The sequence below is a fragment of the Pelophylax lessonae genome (assembly GCF_965119305.1).
Source record: "Pelophylax lessonae genome assembly, chromosome: 11".
NCBI classification, from domain to species: domain Eukaryota; kingdom Metazoa; phylum Chordata; class Amphibia; order Anura; family Ranidae; genus Pelophylax; species Pelophylax lessonae.
The window spans coordinates 210,860,867-210,884,254 of record NC_138778.1 but is presented as its reverse complement, the minus strand read 5'-3'; the positions used below and the strand labels follow the sequence as shown (position 1 = coordinate 210,884,254).

Below are 23,388 nucleotides of genomic sequence, written 5' to 3'. Positions count from 1 at the left end.
GTACAGATGGCCCTCCTCAGCAGATGCCTGAGTCCCCCTTTTGAACTGATGGGGCCCATGCCCAGTACAGGAGGGCTGGCTGCACTGCCTTATCAGTGGCCCTGATCGCAGCCATGGCATTTTAGCAAAAATATAATTTGATATTTTCGGAGGTGGGGGGGTGTCAGGTATGGGGGCCCTCCTTGATTTCTAACAGCAGTCCTGACTACAGGGTATAGTGAGGTGACCAGTCACCCAACACATAGACATCAGGGTAAGACTGGTCACCAGAGCAGGAAGACACAGTCTGTGTTCCAGCAAAGACAACCTTTGATGACAATGTGCTGGAGACTGAGACATGCTCTTGGAAACTACATGGCAAATGAATGCCACATTGAAGTCTCGCACCTTTTTATCTCATAATTCTTTACCCAAGAGTATTGTGATTTCTGGCTGATTTTTGTATGTAGATGGTTTAAAATGCCCTTTCCTCTCAGTGAAAATGCTGCTTTCTGCCTCCTATGGCAGTGTTCTTTACTGCCAGCTGGCACACCTGAGTAACAGTTGCACCTCCAAGCACAAGTGTCCCCAGGCAAACTTGTATTGCAGACCAGACCTGTGTGACTGATAGGAGTTGTGGGTTTTTGCTGGTGCCTATTACACTGCACAGTCATATTTAGATGCCCTGCTTTAACAAGAAAGTGAAGGAAAGGCTACGATAATGAAGGTTATTCGTGCAATGGGGGTTGATTTACTAAAGGCAAATATACTGTGTACTACAAGTGCACTTGCTCCAGAGCTTAGTAAATGAGGTACAATTTCACTTTGCAAAGAATAACCAATCACATGCAAGGAAAATAAAAAAACAGCATTTTTGTTTGTACATGATTGGATGATCGAAACCAGCAGAGCTTCCCCCTCAGATCTAGAACAAATGCACTTGCAGGGCACAGTATACAGTGGGGGAAAATAATTATTTTATCCCCTGCAGATTTTATAGGTTTGCCCACTTACAAAGAAATGGAGGGTCTATAATGTTTTATCATAGGAATATCAACCAAAAAATCCAGAAAAAAAACAAATACTATAAATTTAAGATGCATTTCAGTCAGTAAATTAAAGTGGAGTTCCACCCTAAAATGTAACTTCCGTCCATCTTCTTGCTCCGGGTCACCTGAAAAACATATGGATAATCGCAATTTTTTTAGAAGATAGTATACTTACCTTACTTCCTTCTTCCTCCCCTCGGCGGCCACGGTGATTCGTCACTTCCTGGCATGCATTGATTCCTGGGAGCTGAACGTCATCGCTCCCAGGAATCAATGCGCCTGCACCGGCCCCGACGTCAGTTCCGGTGCAGGCGCCGTCATACCTTGCTAAACAGCAGGGATGACGCTGCAGCCCCGGAAGTGACGGCGGAGCCGATGCAGTGCATCGTGGGACTGAAGAGGACGGAAGAGGAAGCAGAACAGGATCGCGCTGGCTTCAAGCTGCCCACACCTGAGATGGCAGCGCTGGATAATACATTTTCAAGGTAAGTATTTCTTCTTGCAGGTAAGTGCAACCTGGGACAGATCAGAGGCTATCCATTGTGGAATGCACTAGCCCTGACTGTCCCGGGGGTATTTTTATGTATTTTTTTTTGGTTTTAGGTGGAACTCCGCTTTAAGTATTTGATCCCCAAGCAAAACAAAACTTAGTACTTGGTGGAGAAACCCTTTTTGGCAAGCACAGAGGTAAAAAAGACAGTTCTTTTAGTTGGTGACCAGGATTGCACACATCTCAGGAAGGATTTTGATCCACTCTTCTTTACAGATCTTCTCTAAATCCTTAAGGTTTCCTGGCTGTCTCTTGCCAACTTGAAGTTACAGCTCCCTCCATAAATGTTCTATAGGATTAAGGTCTGGAGACTGGCTTGGCCACTCCATTACCTTAATGTGCTTCTTCTTGAGCCACTCCTTTGTTGCCTTGGTTGTATATTTTGGATCATTGTTACACTGAAAGGCCCATCCATGATCCATCTTCAGTGTCCTTGCTGAGGGAAGAAGGTTCTCATTAAAGATTTTACAATACATGGCCCTGTCCATTGGCCCCTCAATGCGGCAAAGTTGGCCTGTACCTTTAGAAGAGAAACAGCCCCAAACCATAATGTTTCTACCACCTTGCTTAACTTTTGGGATGGTGTCCTTAGGGTCATAGTCAGAATTTTTCTTCCTCCAAACATGGCGAGTCAAGAGCTCAATTTTGGTCTCATCTAAACACATCACTTTCTCCCAATCATTCTCTGAATTATTTAGATGTTCATTGGCATGACTGTACATGGGCCTTCTTGTGGGGATGGACTCACCATGTTTGGAGGAAGAAAAATGCTGACTATGACCCTAAGAACACCATTCCTACAGTCAAGCATGGAGGTAGAAACCTGATGCTTTGGGGCTGTTTCTCAGCTAAAGGTACAGGCCGACTTTGCCGCATTGAGAGGCCAATGGACGGGCCATGTATTGTAAAATCTTGGATGAGAACCTTCTTCCCTCAGCCAGAACACTGAAGATGGATCTTCCAGCATGACAATGACCCAAAACATACCGCCAAGGCAACAAAGGAGTGGCTCAAGAAGAAGCATATTCAGGTCTCGGAGTGGTCTAGCCAGTCTCCAGACCTTAGTCCTATAGAAAATTTATGGAGGGAGCTGCAACTTCGACTTGCCAAGTGACAGCCAAGAAACTTAAAGGAGATCTGTAAAGAAGAGTGGACCAAAATCCTTCCTGAGATGTATGAATGCCGGGTCACCAACTACAAGAAATGTCCTACCTCTGTGCTTCCCAACAAGGGCCTCTCCACCAAGTCCTAAGGCCTCGTACACACGCAACGATTATCGGCCGACCGCTTGTCCAACTTTTGTCCAGTGTTGTTGTGTTGGTTGAAATGTGCTCTAGACTGCACACGAATTTTCTCGGCCAACAAAAATCTACTTCAGAAGTGATGTCATGTTCTGGTTTACTTTCCGTGTGTTTTTTCATCTCTGAGCATTCCCAGTCTTGCTCATCAGATTTTTGTCTGCCGAAATCTGTACTCACTGACGGAAAATCGGCCGTTGTGGTGACGGCCAACAAAAATTTTATAGCATGCACACCAGATTTTTTTGGCCGAAAAGTTGGAGTCGGTTGTTGGAAGCATCATACTAACAAGCTGAAAATCGGCCGATCGGACGTTGGCCGAAAATTCACGGCCAACTATCGACGCGCGTGTACGAGGCATAAGTCATGTTTTGCTTGGCGATCAATACTTATTCTACTCACTGACCTGCACCCTAATTTATAACACTTGTATCGTGTTTTTTTTCTGGATTTTTGGTTGATATTCTGTCTTTATCATTTAAAATACAACTATGATAAAAAAAAATTCAGACCCTTCATTTTTTTGTGAGTGGGCAAACTTAAAAAAATCTGCTGGAGATCAAATAATTATTTTCCCCACTCCCTTTAGTAAATAAACCTCCCCATCTATCTGACTGTATATTTATTTTTGTGATTTTATTAGGGCAGTGTACTGTCTTTATCTGGAGTTCAGCTTTAAATTTCAATCTATAAATTTGTTGTAGTTATCAGCAGCTTCTTTAAATAAAGGGAACCAGTTACAGCCAAGGGTGCTGCCCAGCACTGGAGTTTGCATTGCTCCCATAAGCAGGGCTGTTTCCAGAGCAGAGCACAGTAACATAATACATGTTGATGAGCCTATTTTGGAATTGGCATCTCTTCTGGGAGTCAAATGGCGACGGCCTCCAACACAAGATAACAGGTACCATATTGAGGAGCTGTGGGAGAGATTTATAAGAAAAAGGGCAAGCTGAAAGCTAGACAATTTCTGTCATGTACATTATTATTCAAGCATACACTATATTTTCAAAAGTATTGGGACGCCTGCCTTTATACGCACATGAACTTTAATGGTATCCCAGTCTTGGGCTGTAGGGTTCAATATTGAGTTGGCCCACCATTTGCAGCTATAACATCTTCAACCCTCCTGGGAAGGCTGTCCACAAGGTTTAAGAGTGTGTCTATGGGATTGTTTGGCCATTCTTCCAGAAGAACATTTGTGAGGTCAGGCACTGATGTGGAATGAGAAGGATCTTGCTGTGGCACTGGTCTAAATCATTAGGTGGAGGGGGGATAATGGTGTGGGGTTGTTTTTACAGGGGATGGGCTTGGGCCCTTAGTTCCAGTGAAGAGAACTCTTAGGGCGTCAGCATACCAAGACATTTTCATGCTCCCAACTTTGTAGGAACAGTTTGGGGATGGCCCCTTCCTGTTCCAACATGACTGCGCACCAGTGCACAAAGCAAGGTCCATAAAAACATGGATGAGCAAGTTTGGGGTTGAGGAACTTGACTGGCCTGTACAGAGTCCTGACCTCAACCAGATAGAACACCTTTGGGATGAATTAGAGCAGAGACTGTGAACCAGGCCTTCTCGTCCAACAGAACGGTCAAACATTCCCATAGACACACCCCTAAACCTTGAGGACAGCCTTCCCAGAAGTGTTGAAGCTGTTATAGCTGCAAAGGGTGGCCAACTCAATATTGACCCTACGGACTAAGACTGGGATGCCATTGAAGTTCATGTGTGTGTAAAGGCAGGCGTCCCAATACTTTTGACAATGTACTGTATCTCAATGTAAAAATGAACAATTAATATATTGCAGCTTACCAATCTTTAGGTCACATGCACACTGGGCATTTAGCCTGTGTGCATCCAATTCTGGCGTTTTCGTGTGCCATCAAGGCACAGGTAGTCCTGCTGCCTCCAGACTGTCGAAGTCTATGACAGACTGAAATACACTGCGGCTGGACAGTGTACCTGCGTTCCAGGCGTACGTCTCTGAACACATAAGGCACTAAACACAAGTACCACCAAGTGCAGTGGTCAGCCGCAGCACATTTCAGTCTGTCATAGACTTTGACAGTCTGCAGACTCTCACGTAGTGTGCATGTGGCCTTAGATGTCAGGGCTGCATTCGTTTTCTTTTTTTCATCTGGTCATCCTGCCAGTAATACAAAATACTCACTCGCTGTACTTTATCTATGCAGTGTTGTCATAATTTTTGCTTTCCTAATTTGGACTGGAAACCTATCCTCCTGCCTTATTTTCCATTATATGGAGGGTGGGGGGATTTGTAGTTCACAGAAGACAGGTGGGAATATCTGTAATAATGTTTGAGATTTCAGGAAGCAGCAAGGACACTATAGGGTTGATTTACTAAAGGCAAATAGACTGTGCACTTTGCAAGTGCGGTTGCTCCAGAGCTTAGTAAATGAGGGACATTTTTGCTGACTTCCCTCATCCAATCGTGCAAACTAAAATGCTGTTTTTTTTTTTTTAATTTTCCTTGCATATGATTGGGTATTGCAAAGAGACGCTTTACCTCATTTACTCTGCTCTGGAGCAAATGCACCTTCAAAGTACACAGTCTTTTTGATTTTATTAAATCCACCCCTTTTATTCATTTTTGTACCTGCTGAAAACGTTCTTAGCCTGAGAATAAGATAACTAAAGCAGCCCCCTCATCAAAAGGACCGGTAAGCTGTAAAATATAAAATTTTTGCTCTGTGTCTGTTACTAAAGCATGTGGCATTTACAACAAATACATACTGAAGCTGTTTTTTGAAATGTGGAGTTTTCAGGTTTTTATCCTGCCCTGATTTGTTAAATGTCTGACTCCTACCATGCCAGCCAAGCCTCAACTGCCAGAGACCTGCGGGCTGGCAAAGCCAAATGGATGCAGTTTAGGCTCAGTCATAAACTCAATCTGTGCTAAAGCAGGATTTATTGAAAAGAAATCCTGGTCAACATTCTTAAAATCGGAACATTCACATTCTACAGCACAGGTTGACAACCTGCAGCTCGACAGCTGGTGTGGTACTGCAAATCCCAGCGTGCACCGAGGTCCTGTGGCTGTATATTCTGTTACCACACCAGCAGTCATGGAGTTTATTGCCATCAACCTGTTTTACAGTGTATCTAGAAATAATTCTCTATCCCCCCTCCCCCAGCGTCACTGAGATCGAAACAGCAGGAACCTCTCAGGACGGAATAATCTGGCCTCATTAAACATTAATGCCTCTATAGCAGAATATTTGCTCATCTGTATCATTAACCCGTGACGGCATATTTGAAATGTCCTTGGTGTTCTTAAGGCTCGTGCCCATGAAGGGTAATATTGTTCGTCATCTCCATCACTTCATGTTCTACCAGCACCTGACCACCTTCTGTGGTTATCTGTCTCATTCTTAGGTTGAGAGAGCCATATTTTGTCCTGGGCCCTCTGGCCACGCTGAATTTCCTCCTCCGGTAGAGTTCGCCCTTACAGATGGAGATCATGAGTAGAATGGAAAGTAGAGTGCCCCCTAACGTGAGAAGGCCCAGACCGCCGATGATGCACTTGTCTAGGTTGGAGCCCAGACGTGCGTAGTAGAGTTCTAGTCGTTCCATCTCACGGGCAGACACAGAATCGGGGCTCACTCGCACCTCCCGTGGTATGGTATAGGCTATGGCCACCAGAATTATGCCACTAACCAGCAGCACTAAGGAACAGATGAACCCGTAATCTATGGAGTGGCTTGCCGGCTCAGGTTCTCGACTGTCCTCCGAGTGAGGAGATCCGTTCTCTTTCCCCCATCCTCTCACCTCCGATGCAGGACTCGACTGCAAGGCATCCCGTGACTCTTGGCCGAAATTGGTCTCCCCCAATTCCTCGTAGGATGGGTTCTCAAATCCTCGGATGGTACCTGAGCTCTCTGGAGAAGCGTGGCCATCTGCATTATGTCTTCTGCTGATGTCACTTAGCTCCAAGGAGTGAGGAGAAGCCATTGACTGAAGGTGGTCCTGCTCATCCTGGGCTTACAAGATTGCATCAGATGGCAGCTGAGAGAAGAAGTAGAAAATAAGTTGAGATAAATTCCATCATAAAAAAAAACACACAGAGGGGGTTTTGCAATAAATAGTAATTTCCTCTTAATGACACCACATGCTTCACATCTGTGTACTTGACCATATGGTAAACAATGCAATCCATTGATTATTACATGGACTGTCATTGATTCCTATGGCGCCAGTGTCTTCCATGCCACTGTAGTCAATATAAACAACAGCTTTTAAGTAGAACTCCAGCCAAAGCTTTATGTGTAGAGGAGTGAAGAGTTCGAACATAGATGAATCACCTCTACCAGATCATCCCCTGCAGCTATTACCTTTTGTACCATCCCCCCTCCCCTTAGATTGTAAGCTCCACGAGCAGGGCCCTCCTATTCCTTCTGTATTGAACTGTATTGTAATTATACTGTGCCCCCTGTATTGTAAAGTGCTGCGCAAAATGCTGGCACTATATAAATCCTGCATTATAATAATAATAATGTGCCGATGACCTATCACGTACTTGAGACTTATACCGATGGCGTCATCCTTCTTAGTCATTTCGGCACCGCTACTCAGATGACTATATTGCTGTTGGTGCATTGAAAACAATACATTTAAAGAAGAAGTTCTACTTTTCCCTACTGTACCTGAACCTTAAAAACAGTTTTGACTGGTGTTCTACAGTATGTACTTCAACTCTATTCAAAAGAGCTTACAATTTAAAAGAACTATTATCTCATCCTGCTAAATATTGTTGAAGATATTGTTCAGAAAATAAGAATATATATATATATATACATATTTACACACACCTATACACATATACATATATATAGCAGGTTTTCCAGGCCTGTGGCCTGATGTGGGTCTGCCATTGTTACCGGTTACCTTTCCAGCCCATGTGAGCTGCAGCCCTGGATGTAGAGACTGAGACATGGACAACTCCGGCATCTTGGTTTTGTTGTTTTATTGTAGATGAAGGGAATGAGTGGGATACTCCTTTAGGCTTCAACTATGTACACATGGGACTTGGTTCCTGAAAAATGCCCGTTTGGCACCTCCTTGACGCCAGCCAACGCTCACTAACTCTGAGAATACTCTGTAGCTTAATAGAAGTGCTGAATCCTTGACTAAAGCCCCGTACACACGTACCGATCGTCGGCCAAACGATCAGCCGTCTTTTGTCCGAGGGCTGTCTTGTCTGTTGAAAAGTGCAAAAGACTGCACACGAATTTTGTCGGCCAACAACAGCCGACTGCAGAAGTGATGTCATGTGATGGTTAACTTTCCTTGTCTTTTTTCTTTTCTGAGCATGCCCAGTCTTGCTAATCTGCTGTCTGTCGGCCGAAATCTGTACTGACTGGCGAACAATCGGCCGTTCTGGTGTCGGCATACAAAAATTTTAATGCTTGCACGACAGATTCTGTTCAGCCGAAAGTGCGCTGTCGGCTGTCGGAAGCATCATACTAACAAGCCGAAAATCGGCCGATCGATCGGCGGCAGAATATTTTCGGCCGACAATTGGTACGTGTGTATGGGCCTTTAAAGTCCAAAAGATCCAGGACTGTGAAATTGTAGAACCACCAACACTGTTATACTGCAACAAGTCACTGAATACTTCCCTCCCGCCTTGCTCTGGCTCGAGGTAGTACGTTGTAGAACTGTAAATCCCAACTGGCATACTCTACAATTCAGGGCCCAATAGTAGGTGCCCCCTTTAACCTTGAATCCTTTGGGGTTCTCTGTCTATGTACCCCCCTCTGTAACTTCAGGGTCCTACACCTGGGTACCCCCTTTTCGCTAGCTGGCCCTGGATCCCAGAACCTCTTCCGGAGTGGTCCATTTTAAACTCTGGCAGACCCCCAGGGGCAATCCTCAGTACTCACGACCTGTGTAGGCTTTCCTGGGACTGAACCCCTCTCTGTCTCCGCAGGTTCTCGGCACACCGGATCCCCTCAGCTCAACTCAGCACTCTCTGGATTCTCAGGCGAAACCTCGAGATATCCTCTTTCCTCAGACAGGAGGAGAGACAGCCGCACTCTCCCTCCTGGGACTCTGCTCCCGCCAAAGACATTGTGTCATGTGCCACCCCCAAACTTATACCCACTCCCAGAATCCCTTGCAGCACAATCTGCCTTCTGGGGTAGTTATAGCCTGGATGTGTCCCCTGATTGGGTTTCCTCCACCGCCCTATGAGAACCCTCTCACAGGAGCCAGTGAGGAGACTCCCCCTTCAGCAGGCACAAATGGAAACCATGAAACCTTGACTAAATAAATCACAGCCCTGCTGTTAGGCAGACAAGGCCCACTATACCTTTACCTAGCACCTACCTGTAGGGTGCTACATACACACATATATATATATATATATATATATATATATATATATATATATATATATATATATAGTATCGGTACTCTGTATCGGCAAGTACTTGACCAGAGTATCAGTACTCATACTCCCCGGAAAAAAAAAGGGTATCGGTGCATCCCTAGTATATACTATTTCATATGTATGCGGATACATAATTTGTAGAAATAGATAGGAATGAAGATGTTACCTAAAAACATTCATTGTAAAATCACTGGAAACCATTTATCAAGATATCTGAAGATCTGTTCCCAACCTCAGGGCATAACTAATCTTCATTCTCTTACAGCTGGACAATTATCTCTTAATGAAAATCTGATCCCTACCCCCCATCCCCATATACTGATCCAAAATGTACCCAAAAGCACCACTTATTTAGGTGAATCTGTGGACACTTTATTCGCTGTGTCCTTAGTCTTCTACAGTGGCTTGAAAAAGTATTCATACCCCTTGACATTTTCCACATTTTGTCATGTTACAACTAAAAACGTAAATGTATTTTATTGGCATTTTATGTGATAGACCGACACAAAGTGGCACATAATTGTGAAGTGAAATGAAAATGATAAATGGTTTTCAAAATTTCAAAAATTTGTGAAAAGTGTGGTGTGCATTTGTATTCACCCCCCTTAGTCGATACTTTGTAGAACACCCTTAGTGCCGGTTCACACTGCCGCGACCACTAAAGTCGCGTCGCTTCCAGCGCGACTTTGGCGCGACTTCAGCGCGAGGCGACTTTTTATTTGGCCAATCACAATATGATGTTTTGAAGAAAAAAAAAAAAAAGACAGCTGGAAAGACACTGCATTAGTTTTCTACTAAAAATTATAAGAAAAATTCTGTTTTTTAGGGGTTCTGGACATGCTACAGAGCTGAAACTTGACAGGTACACTTTTTAGACCTCCCAGACACTAAATACAAAAAATGACATGCCTGCCTAAAAAAATGCCTGATAAATGCCTGCAAGAAAAAAGCCAGCTGCAGAGAAGCCGCATTACTGAAATTATAAGAAAAATGCAGTTTGTTAAGGGTTCTGGACATGCTACAGAGCTGAAACTTGACAGGTACACTTTTTAGACTCCCCAGACACTAAATACAAAAAAAGACATGCCTGACTAAAAAAATGCCCGATAAAAATGCCTGCAAGAAAAACGGCCAGGTTGACAGAAGACATATTCATGTTTTAATAAAAATTATGCTCTTTTCTTGTTCAATACCATTTTTTTGCAAAGTCGGATGACAAGTCGGATCACAAGTCGCTTCAATTAAGATAAGGAGGCGACTCCCATTGAAGTATATGGGACAGGTCGGATCACTGGTCGCCTCAAAGTAGTACCGGACCCTTTTCTGAAGTCGGAGCGACTTCAGTAGTGGCAATTAAGACGGCACTGATTGAATTACATTGCTTTGGTTATGTCAAGCGACCTGGGGCGACACAAGTCGCCTCGTGAGTCGCCCTAGTGTGAATGGGCACTTACACTGCAATTACAGCTGCAAGTCTTTTTGGGGATGTCTCTACCAGCTTTGCACATCTAGAGAGGGACATTTTTTCCCATTCTTCTTTGCAAAATAGCTCAAGCTCTGTCAGATTGGATGGAGAGCGTCTGTGAACAGCAATTTTCAAGTCTTGCCACAGATTCCCAATGGGATTTAGGTCTGTACTATGACTGGGCCATTCTAACACATGAATATGCTTTGATCTAAACCATTCCATTGTAGCTCTGGCTGTATGTTTAAGGTTGTTGTCCTGCTGGAAGGTGAACTTCCGCCCCAGTTTCAAGTCTTTTACAGACTCTAATAGGTTTTCTTCTAAGATTGCCCTGTATTTGGCTCCATCCATCTTCCCATCAACTCTCACCAATTTTCCTGTCCCTGCTGAAGAAAAGTATCCCTACAACATGATGCTGCCACCACCATGTTTCACGGTGGGGATGGTGTGGTCAGGGTGATGTGCAGTTTTTGTTTTGCACCACACAGAGTTTTGCTTTTAGGCCAAAAAGTTGAATTTTGGTCTCATCTGACCAGAGCACCTTCTTCCACACGTTCGCTGTGTCCCCCACATGGCTTCTCGCAAACTGCAAATGGGACTTATGGGTTCTTTCAACAATGGCTTTCTTCTTGCCACTCTTCCATAAAGGGCAGATTTGTGGAGTAAACGACTAATAGTTGTTGTCCTGTGGACAGATTCTCCTACCTGAGCTGTGGATCTCTGCAGCTCCTCCAGAGTTAGCATGGGCCTCTTGGCTGCTTCTCTGATTAAAGTGGAACTCCACCCAAAAGGGGAAGTTCTGCTCTAAGGACTCATTCCCTGCTCCTGTTGCACAATTGCCGCTTATGAGGAGGGGGGTACCCAATTTTGACAGGTACCTGCTCCCACTTCCGTTCAAAGTGCAGTGGTGCTTGGCAACAGAAGTCCCCCCCCCCCCCCCCCTGCAGTCTTCTGGGACACTTGGTTGTAACATGACAAAATTTGGAAAATTTCACGGGGTATAAATACTTTTTCAAGGTACTGTATGTCTAAACTTCAGAGTTAGATGGTCCTTAAACAGGTGCCCACGTCGCTCCTTGGTGACGAAGACCTTTTCCACATTGTTTTCATAGACAGGGTCCAGCTGTATAATGATATCATGACTGTTAAGCCTAGTACACACTATGAAAAATATCATGACCGTTAATCTGATCTTTCACAACAGTGCGTGTCCATGATGTTTAGGAATGGTATGAAAAATCTTGGCCGACCAAGAAAAACGTAGGCCAACGCGAGCTACGTATTATCGTAGTATAAAGTGGAAGTGATTTAGTATGGGTGACCCTTCCGGGCACTACTTTCATAGCAGTGCTTTCATGCCCAACTTCTCCTTGGTGGTTCTTTTGTTCTGATCATGTATGTTAGTTTATATTTGGTTTTTTCCTTACGATGACTGTACACAATGATCAGATAACCGACAGATTGGTTGTGTTACAGGAATTCTTTTCCGATTTTCATATCGTGTGTACGGGCCATTAGAGGCAGTCCCAGACTGCAGCAGTGGATCCCCAGTTTTCAGTAGCAGAAAAGACTCTACAGAGGCTCATGTGATTGCAGACTCAGATAGAAAAAAATAAAAAAATTGGTTAAGCTTGAGGGAATAGGTATGGGAGGGATGGTACACAAAATTATTCCCCAGCTCTTACTAACAAGGCCAGGGCCGCCGATAGGAGGGTACAAACAGTAGTCCTGTTCCAGGCTCCATCAGCAGGGCGACCCAGGAGGATGGTAATGCCACTTGGATGGTACCCTGGTTTGGAAGATTGTCAGTGCTGTGTCGGGTGCTGAAATGCAGAGGACATTCTGTTGTGCAAATTTTATTAGGATTAGTGTGGACATTTTTCAGGATGTGTTTCATTTAGATTGCCATTATGGCTCCTGTTGTTGGTTTGCTTGCAATACGCTCTTTAAAGTGTGTACGGGCGAACCGGCATTGAGGAAAGACTACTGGCAGTGAAAACCTTCCCTCCGATGTGTAAACACGTTCGCTCTACATAGACTTCGCCGCCGGCGAACAATCCGGGCGTAGGACTGTTTGCCGGTATAGATCTCTATGTATTGCGGTGCGGAGGCAATATCAATTTGATATCTATCTGCCTCTATGAAGGGATACGCGCTCATGTCTTTCTACTGTGCCTGATCACCATAGTGGAAACCGCATTGCCCTTTCCCTGCAGATAGCCTCGCGTCTATGGGAACAGTATTATAATCCTATTAGGCATTGTTCTCTGAAGCTTTGCTAAATCGGATTCACTCCAGTAGTAATGGTGGGAATACATGCGCGAGTTTGATCAGAGCAGTGTTCACGGTTCTACACGCTGGTTTCATTGTGTAGTTTTAGGCAGGAAGCCGTGCATTCTATTCTGCTCATTCTGGTTTGCTTACTTCCCCTTTCTATTGTACATTTGAATGTATACAAGTGTGGCTAATTCTATGTGAGTAACTTGTGTCATGTGACTGTACATTTGGAACTGATTGGCTGATGTAGTATAGTCATCACTTCCTGTTGATTGTCCCTTTGTCTCATAAATGGCACTCTTTGTCTTAGACAGGACATTCTTGTTCCTCCTGAGGTTGCTGGGGGTTCCTTGAGCAATGGGCAATTTCTGCCTCTCAGATAAGTTCCCAATGACACCATTGTTCCTTTTAGCTATCTGTAAGGGGGTAATTCTTCCCAATGATGACCAGAGCAAGGAGCATTCTTCCCACTGACTGTCCCACTAATGTGTCATGAGTTGTAGATTTTTAATTTTTAGCAGGGGTTCCCCAAGACCAGAAATTTATTTCAAGGGTTCCTCTGTGCTGCCTTATACAAAAGAGCTGAGAACTGTGCTTTTTAGCACAATGGGATTGATTGCGCTTGGCGTTTATTAATAACCAAAAGTGCACTTATTAGTGCAACAGAGTTATTTGTGCATCAAGCGTATATTAATTTCCAAAACAATTCCAGCACCCAGCAATGAAAGAAGCTGGAAGTGTCAGGTGCAGTGATCTCCACCCAAAAGCTGAGCCATAGTCCTACTCAACTGGGAAAGAGAGCTTGGCATGAGGGTTCATGTAATTAACAAACTGAACACCAATGCTGGAGGGGTTATTATTTTCATTACAGCCAGCCCACTGACCACCAATGCTGCAACTTTCTTTTTTTTTTGGGAGGGGTTACATCATTTGCTTGTTATAGATTGGATATGTTGTTTGTCTTCTTTTTACAGTTATTTCTTTATTCTACAACAGCTTTTCTCAACTGTGGTTCAATGGAACCCTAGCGGCTGCTAGGGGTTCTTTGGAGCTGTGGTTGACCTCCCATTTGATGATGCCTGCATAGTTCCAGGACCAATGCCACTTGGCAAATCCAGTAGTATGACACAAATTTTCTTTTTAACTGTCAGTAAGGGTGGCATTGTGACCACCACTGTAAGGGTTGTATTCTTTCATTGACCACCAAAGTAAGCGGCATTTTTGCTATTGACCCCTATAAATTAGCTTTAGCAAGCGCTCCCCAAGACCTGAAAATGTATTTTAGGGGTTCCCCTGGGGTAAAATGGTTGAGAAAGGATGTTCTACATTAAAGAGAACCTGTCTCTGACAAGCTGACAGATGTTATGTCAGAGTCACTCTGTAAAAGAAGAGGAGGAACACTTACACTTACAGGGGGGGGGGGGGGGTGAGTTACATTTTCTCACTCTTCATGAGCTCTTGTCAGTGCAATATCAATAATTTCCAGATGTGTCAGTTGACATGCCCCCCCTCCCCCAACGCATGCTATGGTGCCTCCTGTGTAATGCTTACATCACTACTGAGATAGGGGTCAGCAGGAGAAATCAGAGCGTGCGTCAGGGGACACGCTATCCGATACACCGAGAAATATTAGATACCAAAAGATTCCAGCAGCTAATGGACAGAGTGAATATTTTCCTCGCCACCCTAGAAAACGGGGTGGATAAAAATCAATGGTTTATAAAAATAAATAAAAAAAATCTGTTTTTAATTTTTTTTTTTTTTATTTAAATCAGATTTTCTTGATTTTTATCAAATTTATTTTAATAAAATGATTTTTGAGTAAAAGTCTATCTAAAGATAGTTTTCAATTTAAGATACATTAATAATTTAGTTTATAATGCATTAAATGGAGCTTAGTTATGTAGCATGAGGCTGTATATTCTGCAGTTAACTCATTCAATGAATCCAAGCTCTGCAAGCTGAGATAACATGCACTGCATTGTTGCATTCACACAATTTCACAGTAACCATGAGATAAAACAAAAGTTCAGGAATATTCCTTTATCCCATTGTTTTGCAAATCTACTCTATGTGCACTACAAACTGTATGATTGAATCGGTTCTGATACCACTGTTTTACTAACCTGACAGCTTATTATTCTAAATAGGAAACCTTAATTTTGTTTGCAAATATTAAAGATTGTAACTACCAGCAAGAAGGAGTTCTTACATTTAAAGAGCACCTGTCATTTCAGATACATCATGGCGGTGCCTGTTAGCGGGCATCCACTCACCTGCTGCCGCCACATCCCTCACCTTGTTGTGTCACTGCTGCATCACCAGCCGTCCCATTAAAGTGAATGGGATTGTCGGTGAGTCAACGTTGGTTTAGAGGAGGAGCCACTGCGGGACAGAGATGACAGTCGCTCTTTAAAAATTATGATTCAATTTGAGTTGATTTAAATCAAGCCTTTTTACTAGTGATTTAAATCAAATCCACCCTGCTAGAAAAGGTAAGTATTTCTCCTCCTCATTGGCAGGGTCGCATTAAGGGAATTTTAGTAGCCCCTTGTATACATTTTTATGAGGTTATAATGACCTTGACAAGTGAAGCTGAGAATTCAGAAGCAAGAAATACAGAAAGCCATTGAGGTTGAGTTACTAAAGGCAAATATACTGTGCACTGGAAGTGCATTTGTTCTAGATCTAAAGGGAAGCTCTGCTGACTTCCATCATCCAATCATGTACAAGCAAAAATGGGATTTTTGACTTACCGTAAAATCCATTTATCTGATGTTCATTGACTGACACAGCTCCTAATCTTCTTAACCATTTGGGTTATACTGCCACCTACAGGAGTAGGACACTAGACAGAAAAAAAGTCTGCCAATGCCTTTGGACAGTCCCAGCGGGTATACTCCCTCTCTCTGCTATAGGTACTCAGTTTTGTTACAAGCAGTGTCAGAAGAATTACAACTCCACAGACGGGATGGTGCTGTGTCCGTCAATGAACATCAGAGAAATGGATTTTACGGTAAGTCAAAAATCCCATTTTCTCTTTCGTTCATTGACGGACACAGCTCCTGATCTTCTTAAGCATTGGGACGTCCCAAAGCAGTGTTAGCATGAGGGGTGGGAACAGCGAAAAAGAAATTCCCAAGGCTAACTATAGCCAACCAGGTAAACAAGAGCTCAACCAAAACAACTGGAGCTCACCTGAAAAAAAGCACACACCCTCGAAGAGGACCAGGTCCTCTAAACAGCAGCCTGCAAAACCTTGCGGCCAAAGGAAGCATCCGCAGATGCCAAAACATCCACTTTACTTTGTGAAAGTGTGTACCGACGACCAGGTGGCTGCCTTGCAAACCTGCGTCACTGACGCCTGATGACAGAAGGCCCAAGAGGCACTCAGCGCCCCAGTAGAGTACGCAATGACAGGGAAAGGAGGCACCTGGCCCTTGATGGAATAGGCCTGAATCACCGTCTGTCTGATTCATCTGGAAATGCAGAGGAAGCGGACAACCCTTTCTGAGGCCCATCGATAAGCACAAATAGTGAGTCTGACTTCCTAAAAGACTCCGTAGCTGCCAGGTACACCCTGATCGCCCACATCCAAGGCACGCAAAGCAATTTCCTTCAGATGTTTTGGCCTGGGGCACAGGGAAGGCAACACAATGTCTTCATTCAAATGAAAATTAGAGACGACCTTTGGAAGGAACGCCGGACAGGGATGAAGAACCACCTTATCTCTGTTAACCACCAAGGGGAACGACAGGATAACACTGCCAATTCTGACTACCAGCATGCAGAAGTGATAGCCACCAAGAAGTCCACCTTCTGGGACAGCGTAAGCAAGGGAATCCCCCGAAGATTCTCAAAAGATGGAGGCTTCTGAAGTACTAAGAGCACCCAAGTGAGGTCCCAAGGCGGCAACGGAGACCGCACTGGAGGGGCCAAGTGCCTAACTCCCTGGAGAAAAGTACGTACCAGGGAGTGTGTGGCCATGGGTCGTTGAAAGAAGACTGCTAAGGCCAACACCTGACCCTTGCTAGTACTCAAGGCCAGTTTCTGCTCAACCCCCCGTTGAAGGAAGGCCAAGACCTGAGCCACCGAGAGAGCGAGGATGAACCCCAAGAGATTCACACCACACAATGTACGTCTTCCACGTACGATGGTAGATCTTCGTAAAAGAAGATTTCCTAGATTTTAATAGCATTGGAATCACCGACGCAGACAAACCTCTATCCATCAGCACCTGGCGTTCCAACAGCCAGGCCGTCAAAGCCAGCAACTATAAAGCAGGATGGAAGATTGGTCCTTGAGACAGTAGATCTTCCCTAAGAGAAAGCTTTCAAGGAACATCGCGACCAGCCGCACCAGATCGGCATCCAAGCCTGGAGAGGCCAGTCCGGAGCTACTAGGATGACAGGAATTTCTTCTGCCTCGATCGTGCATAGAAGTCTTGGCAGAAGCTTGAGAGGAGGGAAATCGTAAATCAGACGATACTGACCCCACAAGGCCACCAGCACGTCTGTGGCGTCCGCCAGATGATCCTGTGACTTAGCCACAAACCTCTGTACCTTTCTGTTGAGCCGAGAAACCAACAGATCCCCCTCAGGGATGCCTCACTGGGGACACAACTGATGAAACAACTCTGGATGAAGGGACCACTCCCCTTGGTCCAACGCCTGCCGACTGAGATAATCCACTTGCCAGTTTTCCACCCCGGGAATAAGTACGGCGGAGAGGGGTGGAACTAACCGTTCTGCCCACCTTAGAATGCCAGCTACCTCCACCAGGCGCCAGGAGACTTCTTGTGCCCACCTGGTGATTGACATAAGCCACAGCCGTGGCATTGTCCAACTGAATGTGCACTGGACATCCCTGAAGATGATCCATCCAATGATCCAGGCATAGTCTGATCGCTCGGAGTTCCAAGACATTAATTGGTAGTCTGGACTTTTCAGAGCCCATGAGCAGAATTTTTGCCGAGGCAGCCTCCCCAGCTGGATAGGCTGGCATCCGTGGTGACCACTGTCCAATAAAGCCAAAGTACCGGAGAACAAAGCCACCATATCAGGGACTCCTTCGATCCCCGGCTCTGCCGGATTTGATTGTCCAGAGACTTCGGAGTCTTGTCGCACTTGGCCAGAATCTCCCTTTACAGGGATCTCATATGGAACTGTGCACACGGAACCAGCTCGAAGGTAGACACAAGGAAGGTAGAAATCAGGCCCAGCACATGTGCAAGTCCGGAGGGATGACCATCTGCTGGATAGCAGGAGACGAATTGCAGCCTGCACCAGAGCAGTAGGAGACTCTGCTCGCAGAAGGTGGTCGTCCAAGTAGCCCAGTACCACGATCCCCTGTTGGCATAACAACTCTAGCACCGGGGCTAACACTTTTCTTTTGTGAAGACCCGAGGAGCAGAGGGGAGACCAAAGGGTAACGCCACAAACTGATAATGCTCCTCTCCCACGGCAAAGCGGAGGAAGTGCTGGTGACTGGCACATATTGGAATCTGAAGGTAGACATCCTTGATGTCGATAGAGGCAAGAAAATCCTCCCTGATGCAGGGATGCCACCACCATGTGAATGGACTCCATCCTGAACTTCTGCACCCGCACAAAGCAGTACAGCGTCTTGAGGTCCAGGATGGGACGCACCTTGCCTTCCTTCCTGGGAACTGTAAACAGGTTTAAGTAAAAACCCTCAAAACGTTCCAAAGTCGGAACTGGGACAATCAAACCTTGAAGTAACAGGTCTTGTATCGCCCCAAACAGACCTTGTAAGCGGTCCAGGGACAGGCACAAGCTGGAAGGAAAGAACCTTGCTGGGGGACAAGAGCGAAACGCAATCTTTTTTTTTTTTTCATATTCGTTTTTATTGAAAATTTCAAGTTTTACATGTACAGAACATTAGAACAAGAAACAAACAATCTCTGCATGGCAAGTGAAATACAGCGAAACGCAATCTTGTAGCCGGACTGACTTGTCTTGTACCAGGGGTCTGGAAACCAGCAAAGACGTCACCCCACCCCTAATACGGGTGAGGGCGCACCTTCATGCCGAAGGAGCCTTGTCCACGGATCTGGAGAAGCCCGCTCTCGGCTTGCCAGGCCAGGTTTGTTTGGATCCTCTAGAGGAGGCCCTAAAAGGCTTCGAGCCCTTGTCAGTTGATGCTGAGGGACGAAAAAATTTCTTATGAGCCAAGAAGGGGGGGGTCCACATCCACGACAAGGGTCCTTGCCCTTAGTAGCCTGCGGAAGAAAGGTACTCCACCCCCCCCTCGTCAGACCTTTAATGATGTTATCCAGGGTAGCTCCAAACAGGCAATATCCTTGAAAGGGAAGATCAGTCAACTACTCAGCTACGCACCATACCAGGAACCAGACGGACACTGCTCCAGACAGAGCCCCTCGCCATCGAAATGGGGGGGCTGTCAGCCAGGAGGAACGCTGCGACTCAGGCCAAGACCCAGCCGTATGCGATCTCGCGAGGCTTTTAACTCGCAGGCCAGGCCCCATCCGGTGGGGCTATGTTATGGCTGACCTAGCACGGAGCTAAGGTCTGCGCCTGCTTGCTTGCCAGACTAGGGTGACCACTGGATCTAGATTATCCAGCCCATCATCCAGCCCGGCAGTTGATTGTAGATCTCATAGGAAACACCAGGAGAAAAAATTCTATCTAAAAAGAAAAAAATGCCAGGACCAGAGATCCCAGCAAGGAACTAGGTCCTTACTCCTGACTAGGCAGAAAAAAACATTAGTACTTATAGCAGAGAGAGAGTATACCTGCCAATCGGCGTAGCCAGACTTTTTCTGCCTAGTGTCCTACTCCTGTAGAGGGGAAGTATAACCCAATGGTTAAGAAGATCAGGAGCTGTGTCCATCAATGAACGAAAGAGAAAATGCTTTTTTTATTCCTTGCTTGTGATTGAGTATTCTTTGCAAAGTGAAGCTTAACCTCATTTACTAAGCGCAAGTGCACGTACAGTGTACAGTATATTTTCCTTTAGTAAATCAACCTCATTGCGTTATTCAACCTGCCAAAAGGTAAAAAAATTAAAATAATCTTTTCGAATGGAGTGAATGACATTTAAAATAAAAAACACAATAAAAGACCTAGGAATAATATCATTTAAAGCAAGGGTCTCCATACTTTGCAAATAAAGGGCCAGTTTACTGTCCTTCAAAAAGAACTCCAGCCCCCACACCAAAAGATTTAAAGTCAGCAGCTGCAAATACTGTAGCTGATGACTTTTAATATAAGGACACTTACCTGTCAAGGGATCCCACGATGTCAGCACCCCATTTTTTAATTGGCTCTCAGGTGCTGCCGCCACCACTTTTTGTAAGGGAAACCGGCAGTGAAACCTTGTGGCAAAGGCACTGCGCTTTGTGAATGGCCCGGCGGCGGGGGAAGGTGAAAGGGGGGCTGAACTTCCATAGGACCTCGCTTGGGAGAGATCACCCGGAAGTGGGGATAGGTACCTGTCAAAAACAGGTAACCGCTCACCTCCCCAGAAAGGTGCCAAATGTGGCACCGGAGGGGGGGAGGAAGCAAACAAGCAGAGCTTCCCCTTTTGGGTGGAGCTCCGCTTTCAGGCTTTAAGGGGATGGGACTGTGGTCAGTTGGGATAGAAAATACCCTAATATCAGTGGAGGTAAACAATGTCCCATCATTGGTTTTTAGTGGGAGGAATAATGCCCCATCATTGGTGTTAATGGGAGGAATAATGCCCCTTCGTTGGGTGTTACCGAGAGGAGCGGCGGCCATCGTTGGGTGTTACCGAGAGGGACGACGGCCATCGTTGGGTGTTACCGAGAGGGATGGCGGCCATCGTTGGGTGTTACCGAGAGGGACGGCGGCCATCGTTGGGTGTTACCGAGAGGGACGGCGGCCATCGTTGGGTGTTACCGAGAGGGACGGCGGCCATCGTTGGGTGCTACCGAGAGGAGCGGCGGCCATCGTTGGGTGCTACCGAGAGGAGCGGCGGCCATCGTTGGGTGTTACCGAGAGGAGCGGCGGCCATCGTTGGGTGTTACCGAGTGGGACGGTGGCCATCGTTGGGTGTTACCGAGAGGGACGGCGGCCATCGTTGGGTGTTACCGAGAGGAGCGGCGGCCATCGTTGGGTGTTACCGAGAGGAACGGTGGCCATCGCTGGTGTTACCAAGAGGAACGGCGGCCATCCTTGGTGACAGTTGGAGGTAAATTGTCCCAAGAACCAGATAAAGGCTACATCCCAGAATAGCATTAGAAGATAAATCTTCCAATGGGTACACTAGTTCTGGTGACTTGGGGGTCCCCAATTAATTCACTTAATTTGCAGGGATTTCCTCCCACTTCCTGTTTGGCTATGGGACAGGAAGTGAAGAAAAATCTCTACAATGGGACACAAATGGAAAATAAATGATCAGGGTTATAACTCCCCTCCTTACTCTATCCAAAATGTAAAAAAGTTTTGCATATTGTTCTACTTTAAGTTACATTTTTAAACAAACAAATGAGTGATAGTATTAAACCTGACCTGACCTAAAATGTCTCCCAGGTAAAGGTTGAGCTGCCATGGTAATGCATAATGGAACAGAATTCAATGATCATGTATCCAGGAAAAATCACAGAAGCAGACAAGCAGCTAACAAAGACAATAGAATTCGTTTTTCATCAGCTGCAAGCAGTGAAAGGTAATTGCTGCTTGACTATTGCACTTTGCCTTCCTAATATGTATGTTGTACTTTATCCCTTTGCTATGTCCTAATCCTCAGCAATAAACATTCATCTTTCATTACAGTAACTGCACTAAGCTGCTTGCTGATTGGCTGCTGTCATTAATCTGGAGTCTTGCACAGAAGGGTTGTGACATCAGGAGTCAGCCGGAGCTGTCCATTCAGCACCACACTACACACTTCACAAGACTAATCCTGTACAATACACATCTGTTTATTCAGCGCTGCACTACACACATCACCAGGACTGTCCTGTACAATACACATCTGTCCATTCAGCACCACACATCACCATGTCTATCCTCCACAATACACATCTGTCCATTCAGCACCACACTACACACATCACCAGGACTATCCTGTACAATACTCATCCATCCATTCAGCACCACACTACACACATCACCAGGACTATCCTGTACAATACACATCTGTCCATTCAGCACCACACTACACACATCACCAGGACTATCCTGTACAATACACATCTGTCCATTCAGCACCACACTACACACATCACCAGGACTATCCTGTACAATACTCATCCATCCATTCAGCACCACACTACACACATCACCAGGACTATCCTGTACAATACACATCCATCCATTCAGCACCACACTACACACATCACCAGGACTATCCTGTACAATACACATCCATACATTCAGCACCACACTACACACATCACCAGGACTGTCCTGTACAATACACATCTGTCCATTCATCACCACACTACACACATCACCAGGACTATCCTGTACAATACACATCCATCCATTCAGCACCACACTACACACATCACCAGGACTGTCCTGTACAATACACATCTGTCCATTCATCACCACACTACACACATCACCAGGACTATCCTGTACAATACTCATCCATCCATTCAGCACCACACTACACACATCACCAGGACTATCCTGTACAATACACATCCATCCATTCAGCACCACACTACACACATCACCAGGACTATCCTGTACAATACACATCCATACATTCAGCACCACAATACACACATCACCAGGACTGTCCTGTACAATACACATCTGTCCATTCAGCACCACACTACACACATCACAAGATTAATCCTGTACAATACACATCTATCCATTCAGCGCTGCACTACACACATCACCAGGACTATCCTGTACAATACACATCTGTCCATTCAGCACAACACTATAAATGGTGACAGTAGAACTGTCACAATGACACACACCCCTCTACACCCAGCATGCACAGTGCCCCCATACACGTACACAATCACACATGCGCTGATGTAAGAAATCAGAGCCTCTCATACAGGATTTCATGTAACAGAGAGCACAGATAGCTCCATGCAGGCAGTCCTCTTACATTGATGAAGGCTGGGACTGATCAGGGTGCTGGACACCAATCCTCCAAATATTGCGTATGAAGGTGAAGAATTGCTGTAGTAAAAAATACAAACCATCCCTACACATAACACACCAGGAGGCATGGATGACATCAGCCAGGACTTGCACAATGGTCCCTGTGGCATCTCCACCCTGCTGGGTGCTCCAACCTGACAACACACAGGTGGCTACAGGTCTAAACATGCCAGGTGCATTCTGGGACCCTCACCAAACGGAGAACTACAGGTCCAAGCAAGCCAG

General features: G+C 45.4%; 1 protein-coding gene across 1 annotated transcript; it reads right to left on the bottom strand.

Moving 5' to 3' along the window:
• Window positions 1–5,642: 5,642 nt before the first annotated feature.
• Window positions 5,643–23,120, bottom strand: TMEM74B (transmembrane protein 74B). The gene is made up of 2 exons (XM_082272646.1): window positions 23,108–23,120; window positions 5,643–6,899 (listed from the first exon to the last, which is right to left on the bottom strand). Exon 2 carries the CDS (start codon window positions 6,843–6,845, stop codon window positions 6,168–6,170), a length of 678 nt encoding a protein of 225 aa, XP_082128772.1. The 5' UTR covers window positions 6,846–6,899; window positions 23,108–23,120; the 3' UTR covers window positions 5,643–6,167.
• Window positions 23,121–23,388: the final 268 nt, after the last annotated feature.

Bases quoted from the DNA above. Each gene is read 5' to 3' on its own strand.
- TMEM74B (XM_082272646.1), bottom strand. From the start codon at position 6,845: ATGGCTTCTCCTCACTCCTTGGAGCTAAGTGACATCAGCAGAAGACAT.